Source organism: Rattus norvegicus, chromosome 6 (assembly GCF_036323735.1).
Source record: "Rattus norvegicus strain BN/NHsdMcwi chromosome 6, GRCr8, whole genome shotgun sequence".
NCBI lineage: Eukaryota > Metazoa > Chordata > Mammalia > Rodentia > Muridae > Rattus > Rattus norvegicus.
In genome coordinates, this window is record NC_086024.1 from 6,179,459 (window position 1) to 6,198,226 (window position 18,768).

General features: G+C 37.3%; 1 protein-coding gene across 10 annotated transcripts in view; it reads right to left on the bottom strand.

Moving 5' to 3' along the window:
* Window positions 1-18,768, bottom strand: part of Alkbh8 (alkB homolog 8, tRNA methyltransferase) — a 76,825-nt gene extending 58,057 nt beyond the window's left edge. For 2 of the 10 annotated variants that reach the window (XM_063262232.1, XM_063262242.1), the window contains exons 1-6: window positions 18,623-18,759; window positions 15,794-15,929; window positions 13,019-13,256; window positions 11,763-11,894; window positions 4,991-5,086; window positions 3,668-3,772 (exon numbers count right to left, since the gene is read on the bottom strand). In XM_063262232.1, coding sequence (XP_063118302.1) covers window positions 3,668-3,772; window positions 4,991-5,086; window positions 11,763-11,894; window positions 13,019-13,256; window positions 15,794-15,922 — 700 coding nt within the window. In that variant the 5' untranslated portion in view covers window positions 15,923-15,929; window positions 18,623-18,759. The other 8 variants (XM_063262233.1, XM_063262238.1, XM_063262234.1 and 5 more) reach the window with 8 other exon arrangements.

Below are 18,768 nucleotides of genomic sequence, written 5' to 3' on the forward strand. Positions count from 1 at the left end.
GCTGGTTCAACTGGAGGTCAGCATGTAGAAGAATGCAGATCAATCCATTCTTATCACCTTGTACAAAGTTAAGTCCAAGTGGATCAAGGACCTCCACATCAAACCAGATACACTTAAACTAATAGAAGAAAAAGTGGGGAAGCATCTTGAACACATGCGCACTGGAGAAAACTTCCTGAACAAAACAACAATGGCTTATGCTCTAAGATCAAGAATCGACAAATGGGCTCTCATAAAACTACAAAGCTGGGGTTGGGGATTTAGCTCAGTGGTAGAGCACTTGCCTAGCAAGCACAAGGTCCTGGGTTCGGTCCCCAGCTCCGAAAAAAAGAAAAAAAAGAAAAAAAAGAAAAAAAAAAGACATTGATAAAAGTACAAAGCTTCTGTAAGGCAAAGGACACTGTTGTTAAGACAAAATGGCAACCAACAGATTGGGAAAAGATCTTTACAATTCCTACAACAGATAGAGGGCTCATATCCAAAATATACAAAGAACTCATGAAGTTAGAGTGCAGGGAGACAAATAACCCTATTTTAAAAAATGGAGTTCAGAGCTAAACAAAGAATTCACAGCTGAGGAATGTCGAATGGCTGAGAGGAACCTAAAGAAATGTTCAATATCTTTAGTCATAAGGGAAATGCAAATCAAAACAACCCTGAGATTCCACCTCACACTAGTCAGAATGGCTAAGATCAAAATCTCAGGTGACAACAAATGCTGGCGAGGAGGATGTGGAGAAAGAGGAACACTCCTCCATTGTTGGTGGGATTGCAGACTGGTACAACCATTCTGGAAATCAGTCTGGAGGTTCCTCAGAAAATTGGACATTGAACTTCCTGAGGACCCAGCTATACCTCTCTTGGGCATATACCCAAAAGATGCCCCAATATGTAACAAAGACACATGCTCCACTATGTTCATAGCAGCCTTATTTATAATAGCCAGAAGCTGGAAAGAACCCAGATGCCCTTCAACAGAGGAATGGATACAGAAAATGTGGTACATCTGCACAATGGAATACTACTCAGCTATCAAAAACAATGACTTTATGGAATTCATAGGCAAATGGATGGAACTGGAAAATATCATCCTGAGTGAGGTAACCCAATCACAGAAAAACACACATGGTATGCACTCATTGATACCTGGATATTGTCTACGGCCATACCACCCTGAACACGCCCGATCTCGTCTGATACCTGGATATTAGCCCAAATGCTCGAATTACCCTAAATGCACAAAACACATGAAACTCAAGAAGGCTGACCAAAATGCGGATGCTTCACTCCTTCTTTAAAAGGGTAACAAGAATACCCGTGGGATGGGATGGGATAGGGAGGCAAGGTTTAGAACAGAGACTGAAAGAACACCCATTCAGGGCCTGCCCCACATGTGACCCATACATATACAGCCACCAAAGTAGATAAGATGGATGAAGCAAAGAAGTGCAGGCTGACAGGAACCGGATGTAGATCTCTCCAGAGAGACAGAGCCAGCATACAGCAAATATATAGGCGAATGTCAGCAGCAAACCACTGAACTGAGAACAGGACTCCCGTTGAAGGATTCAGAGAAAGGACTGAAAGTGCTTGAAGGGGCTTGAGACCCGATATGAACAACAATGCCAACCAATCAGAGCTTCCAGGGACTAAGCCACTACCCAAAGACTATACATAGACTGACGCTGGGCTCCAACCTCACAGGTAGCAATGAATAGCCTAGTAAGGGCACCAGTGGAAGGGGAAGCCCTTGGTCCTGCCAAGACTGAACCACCAGTGAACAGGATTATTGGGGGATGGCAATAATAGGGGGAGGATGGGAAGGGGAACACCCATATAGAAGGGGAGGGGTTGGAGTTAGGGGGATGTTGGCCTGGAAACCAGGAAAGGTAATAACCATTGAAATGTAAATAAGAAGTACCCAATTTAAAAAAGATGGAGAAAAAGTTACTATAATTTTGTTAAAGGGAAACATAATAAATATGACTCAACAAATTTAAACTAAATCTGAAACAAAATATCTCAACATTAATGACACTGAGTCTTGACTATAAAATCCACGTTCAAGAATCACTTTTTAAATAGGACCATTCACAGCATAAAAGGACAATGTGGTAGACAAATATTAGTGTCTCTCTGTCTCTCTCTCCCTGCCTCTCTCTATCTCTCTGTCTCTGTCTCTGTCTCTCTCTCTGACTCTGTCTGTCTCTTTCTCTGTCTCTTCCTCTGTCTCTCTCTGTCTCTATTTCTCTCTCTCTCCCTCTCTCTGTCCCTCTTTATCTCTGTCTCTCTATCTCTATCCCTCTATCTTTTTCTCTCTCTTCCTTTAAGCACTGGGATTGTCAAGGACTTGGAGAGCAGAGGATATATGTAAGGACTAAGTGTATCAATAATTAAGGCACAACTTCTGGTAAATGAGCAGCCCTTGTTAAGGGAACTGCAACACAAAGAAACAGTACAAAGAAAATATATACGTCCTCTTAAAGGATTATAGACAGGAATATATGCAGTTGAAATACTTACAGTATGTGCATGGCAGCACACACCTGCAATGCTGACACTGGGGGAGATGGAACAAAAGCAGCTCAAGTCTGAATCAATCTAGCTAAACAATAAGACGCAGCCTTAAGGGGTGGCAATGGAGCTCAGTCACAAGGCCTATGACTAGCTGATATTAGATCAAAGTTTAATGCTCAGCACCACAATAAAAAAAATAAAAATAATAATAAACACCCCTCCCAAAAATATTATTTAACTACTAAAAATAACAGATAAAAATGCAGGAAACCTATCTATACCTTTCACTGGCACTATACTCCTAGAGCTGTCTTCCAAATTTTAAAACAGAAAATGAGAGAGATCATGCACCCAGTTAGCCTTCTTCTTTTCTGTGGATTACAAGTTTCTTCTACTTGACATTTTTTTCCCCAAGCTACCAACTCTATCTTTAACATGTTGACAGAAAAACAAAAACAAGCAAAAACCAAAATCATTAATATATGCTTATTCAATTATGTTTTATAATGGAGGCTCCTCGAGGGATGGAGGTACAGACTGCAACAGCAATTAGCAGCAATACAGACAACAAATACGAGCAGAGCAGCCTAAAAGTGAGTTTGAAGTAAAACAAAAATTACTGAATTTTAATTTTTGATCTTAAAAATTTTTATAAACTTTTTCATTCTATAATACACAATTAGCATTTTAAAGAAGAAGCAACTGAGACTAGAGACACCTGGACTGCCTGGTTGGGCCTCAGCAGGATGTGCTTAGTCCTGCTGGGGCTATGGGTCCCAGCATTGGGTTATACCTAAGCAGGGCCTTCTCTTTCTCTGAGGACAAGAGAAGGGGATAAGGGCAATGTCTAAGGGTAGGACTGGAAGGAGAGGAGAGGGGACACTGCAATAGGGATATAAAGTAAAAAAAGAAAAAATTACTGAAAAAAAATAAAAAGAGCACTAGCTGTTGTATCGGATGATCTACACAGCAGCTCACACTGTCTATAACTCCAGTTCCACAGTACTTGATGCTCTCTTCTGATCTCTAAGGGCACTAAGGACACATGGGACTCACAGATGTGAATACAGGTTAAAAAAAAAACTCACCCACATAAAAGAAAATAAATGATCTAAAAAGGAAAAAAAAGTTTTTAAAAAGAAACACCTACCATGCCCAGGCTCATACTGATTTATGGTCAACTGGTCTGGCTTATGTTTAATATAACCTTCTTTCAACAACTTCTCCAAAATGCTACTGCAAATCTCAGGAAGACCTAAAGTCAGTAACCAAAAGAAGCAAAACACACTTAAATATCTACATGTTTAACCAAGAATAAAAAGACAGTAATACAATGATAGTGACCAAAGTTTTTAGTGTTGGAGTCAAAACAAATAAAAATGATAAATCCACAGGCAAAATGAGTTAAACAGACTGTAAGACTCCATTAAAATTATTACACCATAGATTCCATCAAGTGAAAAGCACAATAGTAATTTTACTAATAATAATGATGATACTTTTAAAATAATAAAACTTCATTACATTGCATTGCTCTTATCCACATTTAATAATATTTCATATATAACTTACACCTCAGACTGAAAGTAATTTTATGTCTTATTTTTCATGTGTCTTGACAGATTCATCACATGAGTTTAATTATGGAGACTTTCTACTGGTAGCATCATGTCAGCTCTCAAACACCTTTATATTTTGGAGAAATTTGAATTTTGGATTTTCAGATTAGGGAGGCTTAACCTGTTATGTTAGAAATTAAATTGAATACTTTGTAAAGTTTTTTAAATATTCCATTTACCTCAAAGATTTTAAATTTTTACTATTTAAAAAAATCATGTTTCCAAGTGAAACTTTTATGAGGCCATAAATGTGATTTTACCATGTTTGAAAGACTCAAATATGATGAAGATCATAAAAAATATATGTAGGATTGGAGAAATGATTCAACCCACAAAGGAACTATTAGATAACACAGAGAAAAAGCTGGGCAGGGTAACATAACCCTGTAAAATCTAGGCAGAAACAGGCAGATCACTAAGGTTCACTGGCCAACCACACTGGTCTGCTTGGTGAGTTCAAGGCCAGTGATACCTGTCTCAAAATAGGTTGAACAGCTTCAGAAGAACAGTACTGAAGACTGTCCCTTCTCAAAGATACTTGTACAAACACACACACACATACACACAGACACACACACACACACACACACACAAATAGATAAATAAATAAACAAATAAATAAAATGAGGTCTAATACATGATTACTGCCAGTATAATTTAGATAATCAATTTATATAGACAATTTTTAAGAATATCTAAAAACCAGGCCACTTAAAAAATTAAAATGCCCTAAATTTAACCAGTTATCTCAAAAGTTCACCAGTAGATGACATGAACCTCAACTAAAATAAACTTCTAATATATCACATCTTTCTTTCCAAAGCGGCAATAACTGTGTATTAATATGTACTTACCCCCAGGTAAGGGCTTATCTTTATCCACAGTGTTGTTCTCATAGTGAAATTCATAACCAAAATGTTTTACTCTTCTGTGTTTTAAGGACCTTTGAACTGTATAAAAAATAAATAAACTCTTTGATAAAAAATAACAGCAACTTTTCATATTTCACTTAACATTATAAGGAGCCATAGGTAATAGCAATTTCTGTTAGTTACTAAATTATTTGAATAGCATGAGCCATTTTGTTTTGTTGTGTTAAAAACAAGAGTTTTACCTATTAATGGGACAGAAGTGTGTATATATACTGCCACTCATAGGATTGCTAATGATCTGGAAAGAGGCAGAGCAGCTCTCATAGCAGCTTTATACTTATGGGATATCCTGTACTACTGAGAACTTAGAGGATTCCTCAGGGCAGAAAGGAGCTGTTGGGAGCCAGACCAGTCTATGGCTTTCTCCGAGGCCATGATAAAAGGAGAAAAGGAACACTTACTCTGTATCCTTGCTCTATGGCAGACCTGGCATGGTCCAGTCTGAGGACTGGGCCAGGGCCTTTAAAGAGTCAAGGTTTCGGGGTTGGGGATTTAGCTCAGTGGTAGAGCGCTTGCCTAGCGAGCGCAAGACCCTGGGTTCGGTCCCCAGCTCCGTAAAAAAAGAAGAGAAAAGAAAAGAAAAGAAAAGAAAAGAAAAAAAAAAGAGTCAAGGTTTCAGTTTCTAGGAACCTGACTATTCTCCTTTGATAACTGATAGTAGTTATCAGTCCCAGGGACACTGAATACTTACTTGGACTGTGGCACATATTAAATACCCTGTGTCCTTTTGTACAACATTTGTTGATTAACTTTCTCCTAGCTTTGTTCCATTTCCCCCTATAAACTGTATATATATAAGATGCATTACTTTTTAATAAACTTGTTTATCATAAAACATACTTCTGTAAAAACTGCTGACCTGAATGTTATGGCCTATTATTTCTGATACCCTGGCCAATATCCTCAAGAACTTGTCACTAAGAACAACCTGTTGGTCTAAGACAATGACCATAGAAGATTTCAAACAGTAGAAGGGGTCTGAGGCTGGCATAGACCCTGTACCACAGCCCTCTGGGCCTGGATACTGCTGGGAGAGAACTGATCTGCAATGACTGTTAGGAGCATGGGTGAGAGCACCACTTCTGCTTCAAGGGACCCACCTGGAGCCCTCTGACCAAAGAGCTGAGGAGTAGTCTGGGACAGGATCCTTCAGGTTTCTGTATACACCCAGATTTGACCCTGTGCCACAGTTTTCTGCCATGATCCCACAGTGCTCTGATCCAGTCATGACAGAGCTGGACTCCCAGGAGTGTTGAGAAACAGATTTACAGGAGGATCAAGCCACTGTCAAAGACAGCAAGACCAGCTAACACCAGAGATAACCATATGATGAGAAGCAAGTAAAAGACCATAAGCAACAGACACCAAGGCCACTTGGCATCTTCAGAACCCAGTTCTCCCACCACATCAAGTCCAGGATACCAAAACAGATTGGAAAAGCAAAATTCTGATTTAAAATCAAATCTCATGATGATGTTAGAGGACTTTAAGAATGACATAAATATCTCCCTTAAAGAAATACAGGAAAATATGTAGAAAAGGAAACACTAAAATCCCTTAAAGATTTACAGGAAAACACAACAAAACAGGTGAAGGTATTGAACAAAACCATCAGGTTATAAAAATGGAAATAGAAACAATAAAGAAATCACAAAGGGAGAAAACCCTGGAGATAAAAAACCTAGGAAAGAGATTAGGAGTCACAGATGCAAGCATCACCAACAGAATACAAGAGATAGAAGAAAGAATCTCAGGGGCAGAAGATACCATAGAAAACATTGATACAACCATCAAAGGAATTGCAAAAAGCAAAAAGTCCCTAACCCAAAACATCCAGGAATTCAAGGACACAATGAGAAGACAAAACCTAAAAGTAATAGGTATAGAAGAAAATGAAGATTCCCAACTTATAGGGCCAGTAAATATCTTCAACAAAATTTTGGAAGAAAACTTACTTAATCTAAAGAAAGAGATAGCAATCAACTTACAAGAAAGAAGCCTACAGAACTCCAAACACATTGGATCAGAAAAGAAATTCTTCCTGTCACATAATAGTCAAAACACCAAATATACAAAACAAAGAAAGAATATTAAAAGCAGTAAGGGAAAAAGGTCAAGTAACATATGAAGGGAGACGTATCAGAATTACACAAGACTTCTCAACAGAGAATATGGAAGCTAGAAGATCCTGGGCAGATGTCATAGAGACCCTAAGAGAACACAAATGACAGCACAGGCCACTATATCCAGCAAAACTCTCAATATAGATGGAGAAACCAAGATATTCGACGACAAAACCAAATTTACATAATATCTTTCCACAAATCCAGCCCTACAAAGGATAATAGATGGAAAACTCCAACACAAGTAGGGAAACAACACCTAGAAAAAGCTAGAAAGTAATATCCTTGCAACAAAACCAAAAGGAGAGACACACAAGCATAATTCCACCACTAACAGCAAAAATAATAGGAAACAACAATCAATGGTTCCTAATATCTCTCAACGTAAGTGGACTCAACTCCCCTATAACAAGACAAAGACTAACAGACTGAACACATAAAAAGGACCCAGAATTTAACTGCATATAGAAAACACTCTTTAGTGACAAAGACAGACACTTATTCAAGAGTAAAAGGAATGTAAAAAAAATTTCCAAGCAAATGGCAGAAGAAACAAGCTGGAATAGCCATTCTAATCAAATAAAATTGATTTAAAACCAAAAGTTATCAAAAAAGATAAGGCAGGACACTTCATACCTATCAAAGGTAAAAATCCACCAAGATGAACTCTCAATTCTGAATAAGTATACTCCAATTGCAAGGGCACCTGGATTCAAAAAATAAACTTTACTCAAACTCAAAGCACACATTGCACCTCACATAATAATAGTGTGTGACTTCAACACCACATTCACATCAATGGACAGATCATGGAAACAGAAACTAAACAGAGACACAGTGAATTAACCAAGTGGATTTAACAGATATTTATAGAACATTTGATCCTAAAACAAAAGAATATACCTTCTTCTCAGTACCTCATGGTACCTTCTCCAAAACTGAACATATAATCGATCAAAACAGGCCTCAACAAATACAAGATGATAGATATAATCCCATGTATCCTATCTGATCACCATGGACTAAGACTGGTCTTCAATTACAACAAAAAAACGACAGAAAGGCCATATACACATGGAAGCTGAACAAAGATCTACTCAATGATGACTTGGTCAAGGAAGAAGTAAAGACAGAAATTAAAGACTTTTTAGAATATAATGAAAATGAAGGCACAACATACCCAAACTTACGGGACACAATAAAAGCAGTGCTAAGAAGAAAACCCTTAGCTCTGGGTACCTCCAAAATGAAACTGGAGAGAGCATACACTAGCAGCTTAACAGCACACCTTTAGAACAAAAAGAAGCAAATACATCCAAGAGGAGTAGATGGCAAGAAATAATCAAACTAAGGGCTGAAATCAACCAAGTAAAAATAAAAAAATACAGAAAGAATCAATAAAACCCAGAGCTGATTCTTTGAAAAAAATCAACAAGATAGATAAGCCCTTAGCCAGACTAACCAGAGGGCATAGAGACAGCATCCAAATTAACAAATCAGAAGTGAAAAAGGAGACATAAAAACAGAGATTGAGGAAAGTCAAAACATCATCAGATACTACTACAAAAGCCTATACTCAACAAGACTGGAAAATCTGAATGAAATGAACAATTTTCTAGACAGAAATCAGGTACCAAAGTTAAATCAGGATCAGATAAACCATCTAAACAGTCCCATAATTCCTAAAGAAATAGAAGCAGTCATTTAAAGATTCCCAATCAAAAAAAGCCCAGGACCAGATGTGTTTACTGCTGAATTCTATCAGACCTTCATAGGGACCTAATACCAATACTCTCCAAACTATTTCACAAATAGAAACAGAAGGAACACTACCCAATTCCTTCTATGAAGCCACAATTACACTTATACCTAAACCACACAAAGACCCAAAAAAGAAAGAGAACTTCAGACTAATTTGCCTTATGAATATCAATGCCAAAGTACTCAAGAAGATTCTTACAAACCCAATCCAAGAACATATCTAAACAATCAACCATCATGATCAAGTAGGGTTCATCCCAGGGATGCAGGGATGATTCAATATACAGAAATCCATCAATATAATCCACTATATAAACAACCTCAAAGGGAAAAGACACATATTCATTTCATTAGATACTGAAAAAGCATTTGACAAAATTCAACATCTCTTCATGATAAATGTCTTGGAAAGACCAGGAAATCAAGCTCATACCTAAACATAGTAAAAGCAAAATACAGCAAACCAATAGCCAACATCAAACTAAATGGAGAGAAACTTGAAGCAATCCCACTAAAATCAGGGACTAGACAAGTCTGCCCACTCTTTGCCTACCTATTCAATTTAGTACTTGAAGTCTTAGCCAGGGCAATTAAACAACAAAAAGAGGTCAACGGCATACGAATTGGAAAAGAAGTCAAGCTATCACTATTTGCAAATGATAGGATAGTGTATTTAAGTGACCTCCAAAACTCCACCAGAGAACTCCTAAACTTGATAAACAACTTTAGCAAAGTGGCTGGACATAAAATTAACTCAAACAAATCAGTAGCCTTTCTCTACTCAAAGGATACAGGTTGACAATGAAATTAGGGAAATGATACCCTACACAAAAATTACAAATAATATAAAATATCTTGAGGTGACTCTAACCAAGCCAGTGAAAGTTCTGTATGATAAGAACTTCAAGTCTCTGAAGAAAGAAATCAAAGAAGAACTCCGAAGATGGAAAGATCTCCCATGCTCATGGATTGGCAGGATTAATTTTGTAAAAATGGCCATCTTGCCCAAAGCAATCTACAGATTACCCCATCAAAATCCCAAGCCAATTCTTCACAGAGTTAGAAAGAGCAATTTGCAAATTCATTTGGAATAACAAAAACCCAGGATAAAACAATAAAAGAACTTTTGGGGGAATCACCATCTCTGACCTCAAGCTGTGATAAAAACTGTATGGTACTGCTAGACAGGCAAGTAGATAAATGAAAATAATATTGAAGACCCAAGAATGAACCTACACACATATGGTCACTTGATCTTTGACAAAGGAGCTAAAAGCATACAATGGGAAAAAAAAAATAGCATTTTCAACAAATGGTGCTGGTTCAACTAGAGGTCACCATGTAGAAGAATGCAAAGCGATCCATTCTTATCACCCTGTAAAAAGCTCAAGTCCAAGTGGATCAAGGACCTCCACATCAAACCAGATATACTCAGAAGAAAAAGTGGGCAAGATCCTGGAATAAATGGGCATTGGAGAAATTTTCCTGAACAGAATACCAATGGCGTATGCTCTAAGATCAAGAATCAACAAATCAGATCTCATAAAATTGCAAATTTTCTATAAGGCAAAGGACTCTGTCATTAGGACAAAACAGCAACCAACAGATTTGGAAAAGATCTTTAATGATCCTACATCTTATAGAGGGATAATACCCAATATATACAAAGAACTCAAGAAGTTAGACTCCAGAGAATCAAATAACCATTTTAAGAAATGGGATACAGAGCTAAACAAAGAATTGTCAGCTGAGGAATATTGAATGGCAGAGAAGCACCTAAAGACATATTCAACATCCTTACTCATCAGGGAAATGCAAGTCAAAACAACCCTGAAATTCCACCTCACTTCTCAGAATGGCTAAGATCAAAATCTCAGGTGACAGATGCTGGCGAGGATGTGGAGAAAGAGGAACACTCCTCCATTGTTGGTGGGATTGCAAGTTGGTACAACCATTCTGGAAATCAGTCTGGAGGTTCCTCATTAAATTGAACACTGCACTACCTGAGGACCCAGCTATACCACTCCTGGGCATATACCCAAAAGATGCTCTAACATATAACAAGGACACCTGCTCTACTATGTTCATAGCAGCCTTAATTATTATTGCCAGAAAGAACCCAGATGCCCTTCAACAGAAGAAAGGATATAGAAAATGTACCACATCAGATCCCATTACAGATGGCCGTGAGCCACCATGTGGTTGCTGGGATTGAACTCAGGACCTCTGGAAGCAGCAGTCAGCTCTTAACCACTGAGCCATCTCTCCAGCCCTATATGAATACATATACATATATGGTATATTTTCTATATGAATATGGATGGCCTTGCAGGGCATCAATGGGAGGAGAGGCCCCTGGTCCTGACAAGGCTCATGCCCCAGTGTAAGGGAATGTTAGAGTGAGGAGGTGTGATAGAGTGATAGGTGGGTGAGGGACCACTGGCATAGAAGCAGGGGTGGAGGTTGCGGGTTTCTGGTGGGGAAACCAGGAAATCAGATAACATTTAAAATGTAAATTAAAAATGCAATTAAATAAAAGAAAAAAAAGAACAGTGGAAGAGCTGATAAAAGCTATTCCTCTAGGCTTTATAAAAGACTGGAATTTAGAACTGGTTGCTTTTACAAATGTTATACATAACACTCTGCTTAATCATTCTCAGTGTAGCTTGCCTATTACTAAGTCCAAGCTGTTTCCAGTGATCTTGAGGAAATAGTAGAATGTCAGTAAACCTATAGTGTATAACAAAAGCAAGAGCAGAAACAGGATACTTTACAGAAATCTAATTTATGGACCATAGATTTTTACTTACAATGCTGATTACCTGTATCTTCTGTCCAATTAACACTTTCCAAAAGCATTTTCTCCTCCTCAGAAGAAATAATTTCTTCTACCACCAAAAGGCCTGGAGGTAAGGCTTGAAGTCCCAATTTTTTCCATTGTGCTACAGAAAAATAAAATAATAGTTTCATGCAAAACCTGTACTCCCCTATACCAAGAATTCTGCCCCAGAAGCATAGTATGAAAGGCTCTTAATTGTCATTTCAGAAGTAAGAATGTTAAATGGTCCCCACAAAATGCAAAAAAAAAAGATCAAATCAGTCACACTGCATGTTATGCTCTCTTCAGCAACGAATGCTACCCAAGTCTTTTCTTTGTATATAGATAATTGAATCCCTTCCTAAACACCAGTGAAGGATAAAGTTTTCATAATACTTATTGTATACATTATTATAAAAAAAAGTCAGGTATAAGACAGTACAAAAGGAGAACAGAAACCAGATGATCATTTCATACAATGTAGAAGGCTTTATGATACCTCTTCATGATAAAAGATTTGCTGAAACTAGAAAGTACTATACCCCAGCATAATAAAGGCTATATATCCAGCAAACCTATATACAGAGAATTATTTCCTCTAAATATCGGACAGTAATAATACAATGGTATCTTCTCTCTACTCTGATTCAATACAGTGCTTGAAATCTTAGCTTGAACAGAAAGAAGAAATAAAAGAGGTATACCCCAAGAAAGACGTCAAGTTATCTATATTTGTGTTTACAAACACTCCACCACAAAATACTTAGACCCAATAAACACATTCAACAAATAACAGAGTACAAGATCAATGTCCAAAAATCAGCTTTTCTATATGCAAAAGAAAGAAATTCAAAGGGAAGTTTTTGTTGGTAGTTTTTTGTTGTTGTTGTCGTTGTTCATAGGCAAATGAATAAAGCGGACAAGCCTCAAAATAAGAAATAGAAACAACTAAAAATCTCTGAATGTTCAACATTCTAGCAGAAAAGTAAACATTAAAACTTTTGGGTATATACCCAGGAGCAGAAAAAGTGGATCATATGGAAATTCCACTTCAAGTTGTTGTCCATATTCTCACTAGCAGTGAGTAAGAGCTCTTCTTTTCCCACATTAACCTTTGACCTCCACAGGCACACTATGATCATGCACATCAGCACACACCTCCCAAACACAAAGAATAATTGAGAGAAACTCTGCAAGAAGAAAATTCACACAAAAAAAGTAAGTTGAAAGAAGCTAACTTCAAGGTACCTTTTTCAACAAAATTCAAGTACAGAAAGATCTTCTGCCCCAAATCATCAATGATTTCTTTTCCATTGAGAATAGAATAGGCTTTCTTGGATTCTTCAATAGTTTGGAATATGACAAATGCATATGGCTTATTAGGTGGCATGAGGAGGGCTTCCACAGGTCCACACTTCTCTAAAGTCAAAAGCAGTTGTTTCCTACTCACAGCATTACCCAGACCACCATTGGCAATAACCAGGCTCTTAAAAAAAAAAAAAAAGTAATAAGCAAAGGATATATAATAGATATAACCTATTTATTTGAAAGTAAAATGAAATTGCATTATTTTAGAATAGAGTATTAAAAATAGTTTATTTCTTTGTATATAAAAAGTGTTATTTGGTCTGTTAGCTTCATACAAAGTACACAAGTAAATTTAGTACACAAGTAAACTTACTAAACATTTGGGGGGAAAGTATTCCTATGCTATAAACATTTATTTCTAAATACTTGTATTGTTGATATATTCATTTCTTCACAACTAGAAATAAGTTAAAACATAAATTCCTATTGTTCAGAAATCCAAATTTTAGCAAAATAAAAGGAAAGAATATAGAGAGAAGCATGCAGCCAGCAGTCATCTTGATACTTTTTGCCAGAGAATCAATGTCTTACATTCCTTTACCCATTTAATCACATTCAGCATAATCTTTAAAACAGAGTAAACTTATTTGTAGAATATAAGCCCCACAGTATAGAACAGGGAACTCTCACCAACAGTTCAGTGAGTGACTAAGGAGCTAGGTTTAAATACTATTGCTGTTAGTCTTCTATGAATATAACCATTATGCCATGTTTACCAAAAAGATAAAGCAAAGAAATTGAATCAAAAGATTAATTCCAGGTTCATAAAACATGAAAAGATTTCTGCTCAAGGAAATTAATTCAGTCAAAAATAATTCAATCAAATTTTAAGTAATTTTCTCTCCTTTGTAAGTTGCAAGATTACTTTCTGTCACCTCGAAGACTACTAAGCTCTAGTCAAGGGATTTGGAGTGAAAGAGGGAATCCTCCTATCTTAAGAGTATATTCAGTATATTATATTAAGTACATTATATTAAGAGTAATGAATATAGTACTCAACTCAACTTACTTTCCCAGAAAAAAAGCATAGCTAAGTTGACTTATGCAATCATACATTCGTGTCTCCAGTGATCAGAGGCTACTTAGAACTCATTAGTCATTTCATTAATAAATAAAAAACAAGTAGATTTACTCCTGAGCGTCCAAAAGATTTAGAAATGCTATACTATGCCCAGCTAGAAATAAAGCCCAGGTCAAAATTAATCCTCATATCCAAATAAGGAGAAAAGTGAGGAGTTAAATTGAGCTGTAATTTAAAGTCCAAAAAAAAACCTTACAGTAGTTCATATCATCTCACTTAATTACTGCCAGCAGACAGTGAAAGGTTTTATAAATAAGGACTAATGAAAATATTTTATATTACATAATCTAAATACTTTGTAACATAGGAAAGAGAAGAAAAGAAGAAAGATTATATTAGGCTATAAAAGATCTGCCTTCAAGTTTCTATTCAACACTGATTTATAATAAAGGAAATTAACCTCTCAAGATAGTTTTCCCATCTAGCTCACATAAACTTTAAAAAAAACCTAAAAATAATAATGAATGTTGAATTTGTTCTATCAACTATAAAGAACTATACAATATTATTACTAATATGTACCTGCAACACACAGTTTGCAGTAGTTCTCAGTAGTTCTCAACCTGTGGGTCACAACCACTAAAATACACACACTTCTGATGGTATCAGGAAATGAGACACTGTTCCATACCAAAGTTATATGAATTAAGTAGCAAGGAAAATAAATTTATGGTTAGGGGTTCCTAAGACCATCGGAAATGTTTGTTTTCCAACGGTTATGAGCCACAGATTGAAAACCACTGCTGTAGTTCAACTTCCATTAGCAAAAGGAATTCAAACTACCACATAAGACTGGGCTACTACATAAATGGAAAACTGAAATATCTTGCCACAATGTATATTTAATATGGGCGCAACACATCACTGAACAATTTATAGCTTTGAGCTATACTTAATATTAACATAATACCAATGGTAGAAAGCTAACTGTTGACCCTATAAATGATACTCTGCTATGCTTGCAAACAAAAGCCTACTATAATTATCTGCACATAGGCTTCCTCCAGCAGCTAATGGAAACAGATTCAGGGATCCGTGGCCTAACATTAGGTTGAACTCGGGGAGTCTTATGGAAGAGTGAAGGAAAGGATTAAGAGTCAAAATCACCACGAGAAGATCTACAGAGTCAACTACCCTAGGCACACGGGGACTCCCCGAGACTGAACACCATGTACGGGATAGATGTGGCCCTACACATAGGTAGCTGATGTGAACCTTGATCTTCATGTGCATCTCTTAAAAACTGGAGCCAGAGCTGTCTCTGACTCTGTTGCCTGTACTTAGATCCCTTCCCCTAGCTATCTTGCCTTGTCTGCCCTTGGTGGCAGAGAACTAGACAGAGGTACATAGTCCTACTGCAACTTGATGTGCCTGAGTGGGTTGGTACACATGGTGGGGCCTCTCCTTTTCCAAGAGAGGAAGGGGGATGTGATGATGGTACTGTGCAAAAAGGGGAGAGCTGTGACTATAATATAAAGTAAATAAATTAATTAATGGAAAAAGAGACAAAAAACCCATATGCATTAACATATTGATACAGTGACATTCAAATGATAACAACAATATAAGGTCACCTGAGTGGGATAAGAGACTGCCTGGATGCCTTCATGTTTCAGCAACACATGTCTGGCTTTACTCTGTTTCCTTAAGAACTTCTTCTCCATTTTAGTGAGTTTCAAAACACCTTCATGATTGATATTCATAGTAATACTATAAAGAAAATGTATAAAAAGTACGTCTTAAAAGTCTTGAACAGTTATTATTCATACATCCTATAGTTCATACACTTTTCTCTGTTATGTAAAAAGCCTTAGTTTCCTTTCAAAAATCTAGAAAATGGAAAACAATAAAAATGTAAAAATACTTCAGAACTTAACACAATTCATAACAAGTCATCTGTTAGATTAAGTTCTCCATCATGATGTAAACTATGGGAAAGTAGCAATGTCAGCATATAGTATGTGGCCAAGAAACATATGGAAAGAATCAGTGAATGTTAATTAAGTGAGCATATATGCCTATGATAACTTCAGGGCTCTAATCATACAAGTATAACATGGCACATGGCTTTGTGGGAACTTGTAAATGAGATGAGCAAAACAATCACATACCAAACAATGAAAAATTATGACATTTCTCCATATAATCAACTGCCACTAGTATTGCTGTTTTTTGTGGCATAACTAGAGACCAAAACACAAAAACAATGTTACTGAAAAAGTCTTTAAGACTTCAAATTAAAAGGACCAGGACAACAAAGTCATTTAAAAAGTAGGTACTCAGTAAGACAATAACAAAAAAGGAAAAATTATAATATCCAACAATAGTGAAATACAGACATAATTTAAGGGGTCTCTCCCCCCCATCTTGTTATTGTTCTGTTTTGAAAGACAGTCCCATGTATATCCCAGGCTGGCCTCCAAATTGTGACAAGGCAGAGGATGACCTTGCATTTCTGATAGTCCTGCCCTCTACCTCTGAAGTGTCCACATGTCCAGTATATGCTCAGTTTCTCACTATGTAGCGATAGCTGACCTCAGATTCATAATGTTAATCCTGCCTCAGCCTTTGTATGCTGGGAATATAAATGTGCACCATCATGTCCAGTTGGCATAAAATTTTTTGAGTAGCAAATGTTTACTGACCATCTGGAATAAAGCTGCATATTTCAAAGCTAACAAATAAAACAAACAATAAAACCACATTTCAAAACAACTAGGGCACAGTTGAAACTCTAGTAGTTGTACTTTAAGGACAGTAGAAAATGGCATTAGTTTAGTTTCTTAACATATATAGCACATGTTAGGAGGTACAGTCAGTAATGTAGGTTTGTTGTAAATCATGGTAGGACAGTGTGTAATGAGAAAACCTGCAATAATCCACCTGTAGCAGGCAGAAATGTTGACCTAGTTTCCACCGCAGGCATAAAAGGAAAGGAAAGGAAGGGACAAGGATGAAAGCAAAGTTCTCACAGGATCAATAAGCCTTAGTGATTACTCAGATGTGAAGAAGAGAGGGATCCAGACAGTGTACAGCTGCTTGGATGCACCAGGTATCTCACAGGAGTAAGGTCACTATTAAATAGAATACTAGCCATGCAGTTGTTCAATTACCTCCAGTCTGAGCAAATTTTCTGTTCATAAGAAGAGAACAGAGACAGAATGGCTCTATTACTAGTAAACTCTCAATACATCTTGTTGGATAGTACCAACAAGTATCAGTTGTACTATGTCCATGTCTGAGTTAGAAAGTAGAGCTGTGGCTAGAGAGGTGACTCAGTAGTTATAAGTACTAGTTGCTCTTCCAGAGGACCTGGGTTCAAATCCTAGCACCCAAATCATAGCTCAAACAATTCACAACTCCAGTTCCAGGAGATCTCATTACTTCTACTGATCTCCTTGAACACCAGGCATACAAGTGGTATACAGATACACATGCAGACCACACACATCTTTTGAATTTATAAGTTATCCAAATTACATTATCTATTTAAAAAGAGAGAAAAGTTTAATCATTAAAACTTAGGAAAAAATTACCCATTTCTTTTTTTTTTTTTTTTTTTTGGTTCTTTTTTTCGGAGCTGGGGACCGAACCCAGGGCCTTGCGCTTCCTAGGCAAGCGCTCTACCACTGAGCTAAATCCCCAACCCCAAAATTACCCATTTCTGAATTGCACATCTATTTTTTTTCTTACACTCATTGTTTATCTTCTTCTAGAAGTGAATAGAAGTTAAGTATATGAAGCAGTGATTTTGTCTGTATTATTCACCAAGTAGCACACAGCACTTAAACAGGATGTGATATAAAGTAGTGACTCATTAAATGTATATATTTAAATAAACCAAAGTAGAATTTGCCATTTTAGCTACTAAATTTCTCTAACTTTGGCAGCCATCTTCAGCGATAACTCACCGAGTGTTAACCCCAATTACCTGCATGTGTTGGAGTTAGAAAGACTCCCATCTACAGTCTTGGGTACCTGACATATAGCTGGAGACAAACGTTAAAAGGAAATCGATCAAAACCACAGGGTGACTATTCCACTCCAGAAGCAGAAGGACCGATCAAGAAAGAATATAAGGACCCATCTGTGGGTCAAGAGTCCCTTGCAAATCCGTGCTTCACAGAATTGATGCTGGCTGATAAACGACTAAAGGCAAGGGCCAGTCCCCGACTACTATGCCTGCTAACACAGACACCGCTGGGTACCCATCATATGCCAAACATAAGGACACTAGATCCTACCAGGGCTCCCAACACCCTCAAATCCCCGGCCCAAAAACTGCACCATTCGCGGTCTGAGTCGGCCCATGCTGGTGGTCAAGGCAGAGCAGACAGGGAGCTGAAAGAAGTAAGCCATGGTTTGCGATCCTCCATACACCCATCCCCCAATCGGTGGCGTACACTTTTCTTTCTTCTCACCAGAAATTTCCACCTTCTAGCTGCTTTGTAAATCGCCAGCCTTCCCCGATGCAGCCTAGCGAGTGATGCAAGTACTCTCACAACCCCTCACCCACACCTGATCGCCGCCATATTGCGGACAATCGTAC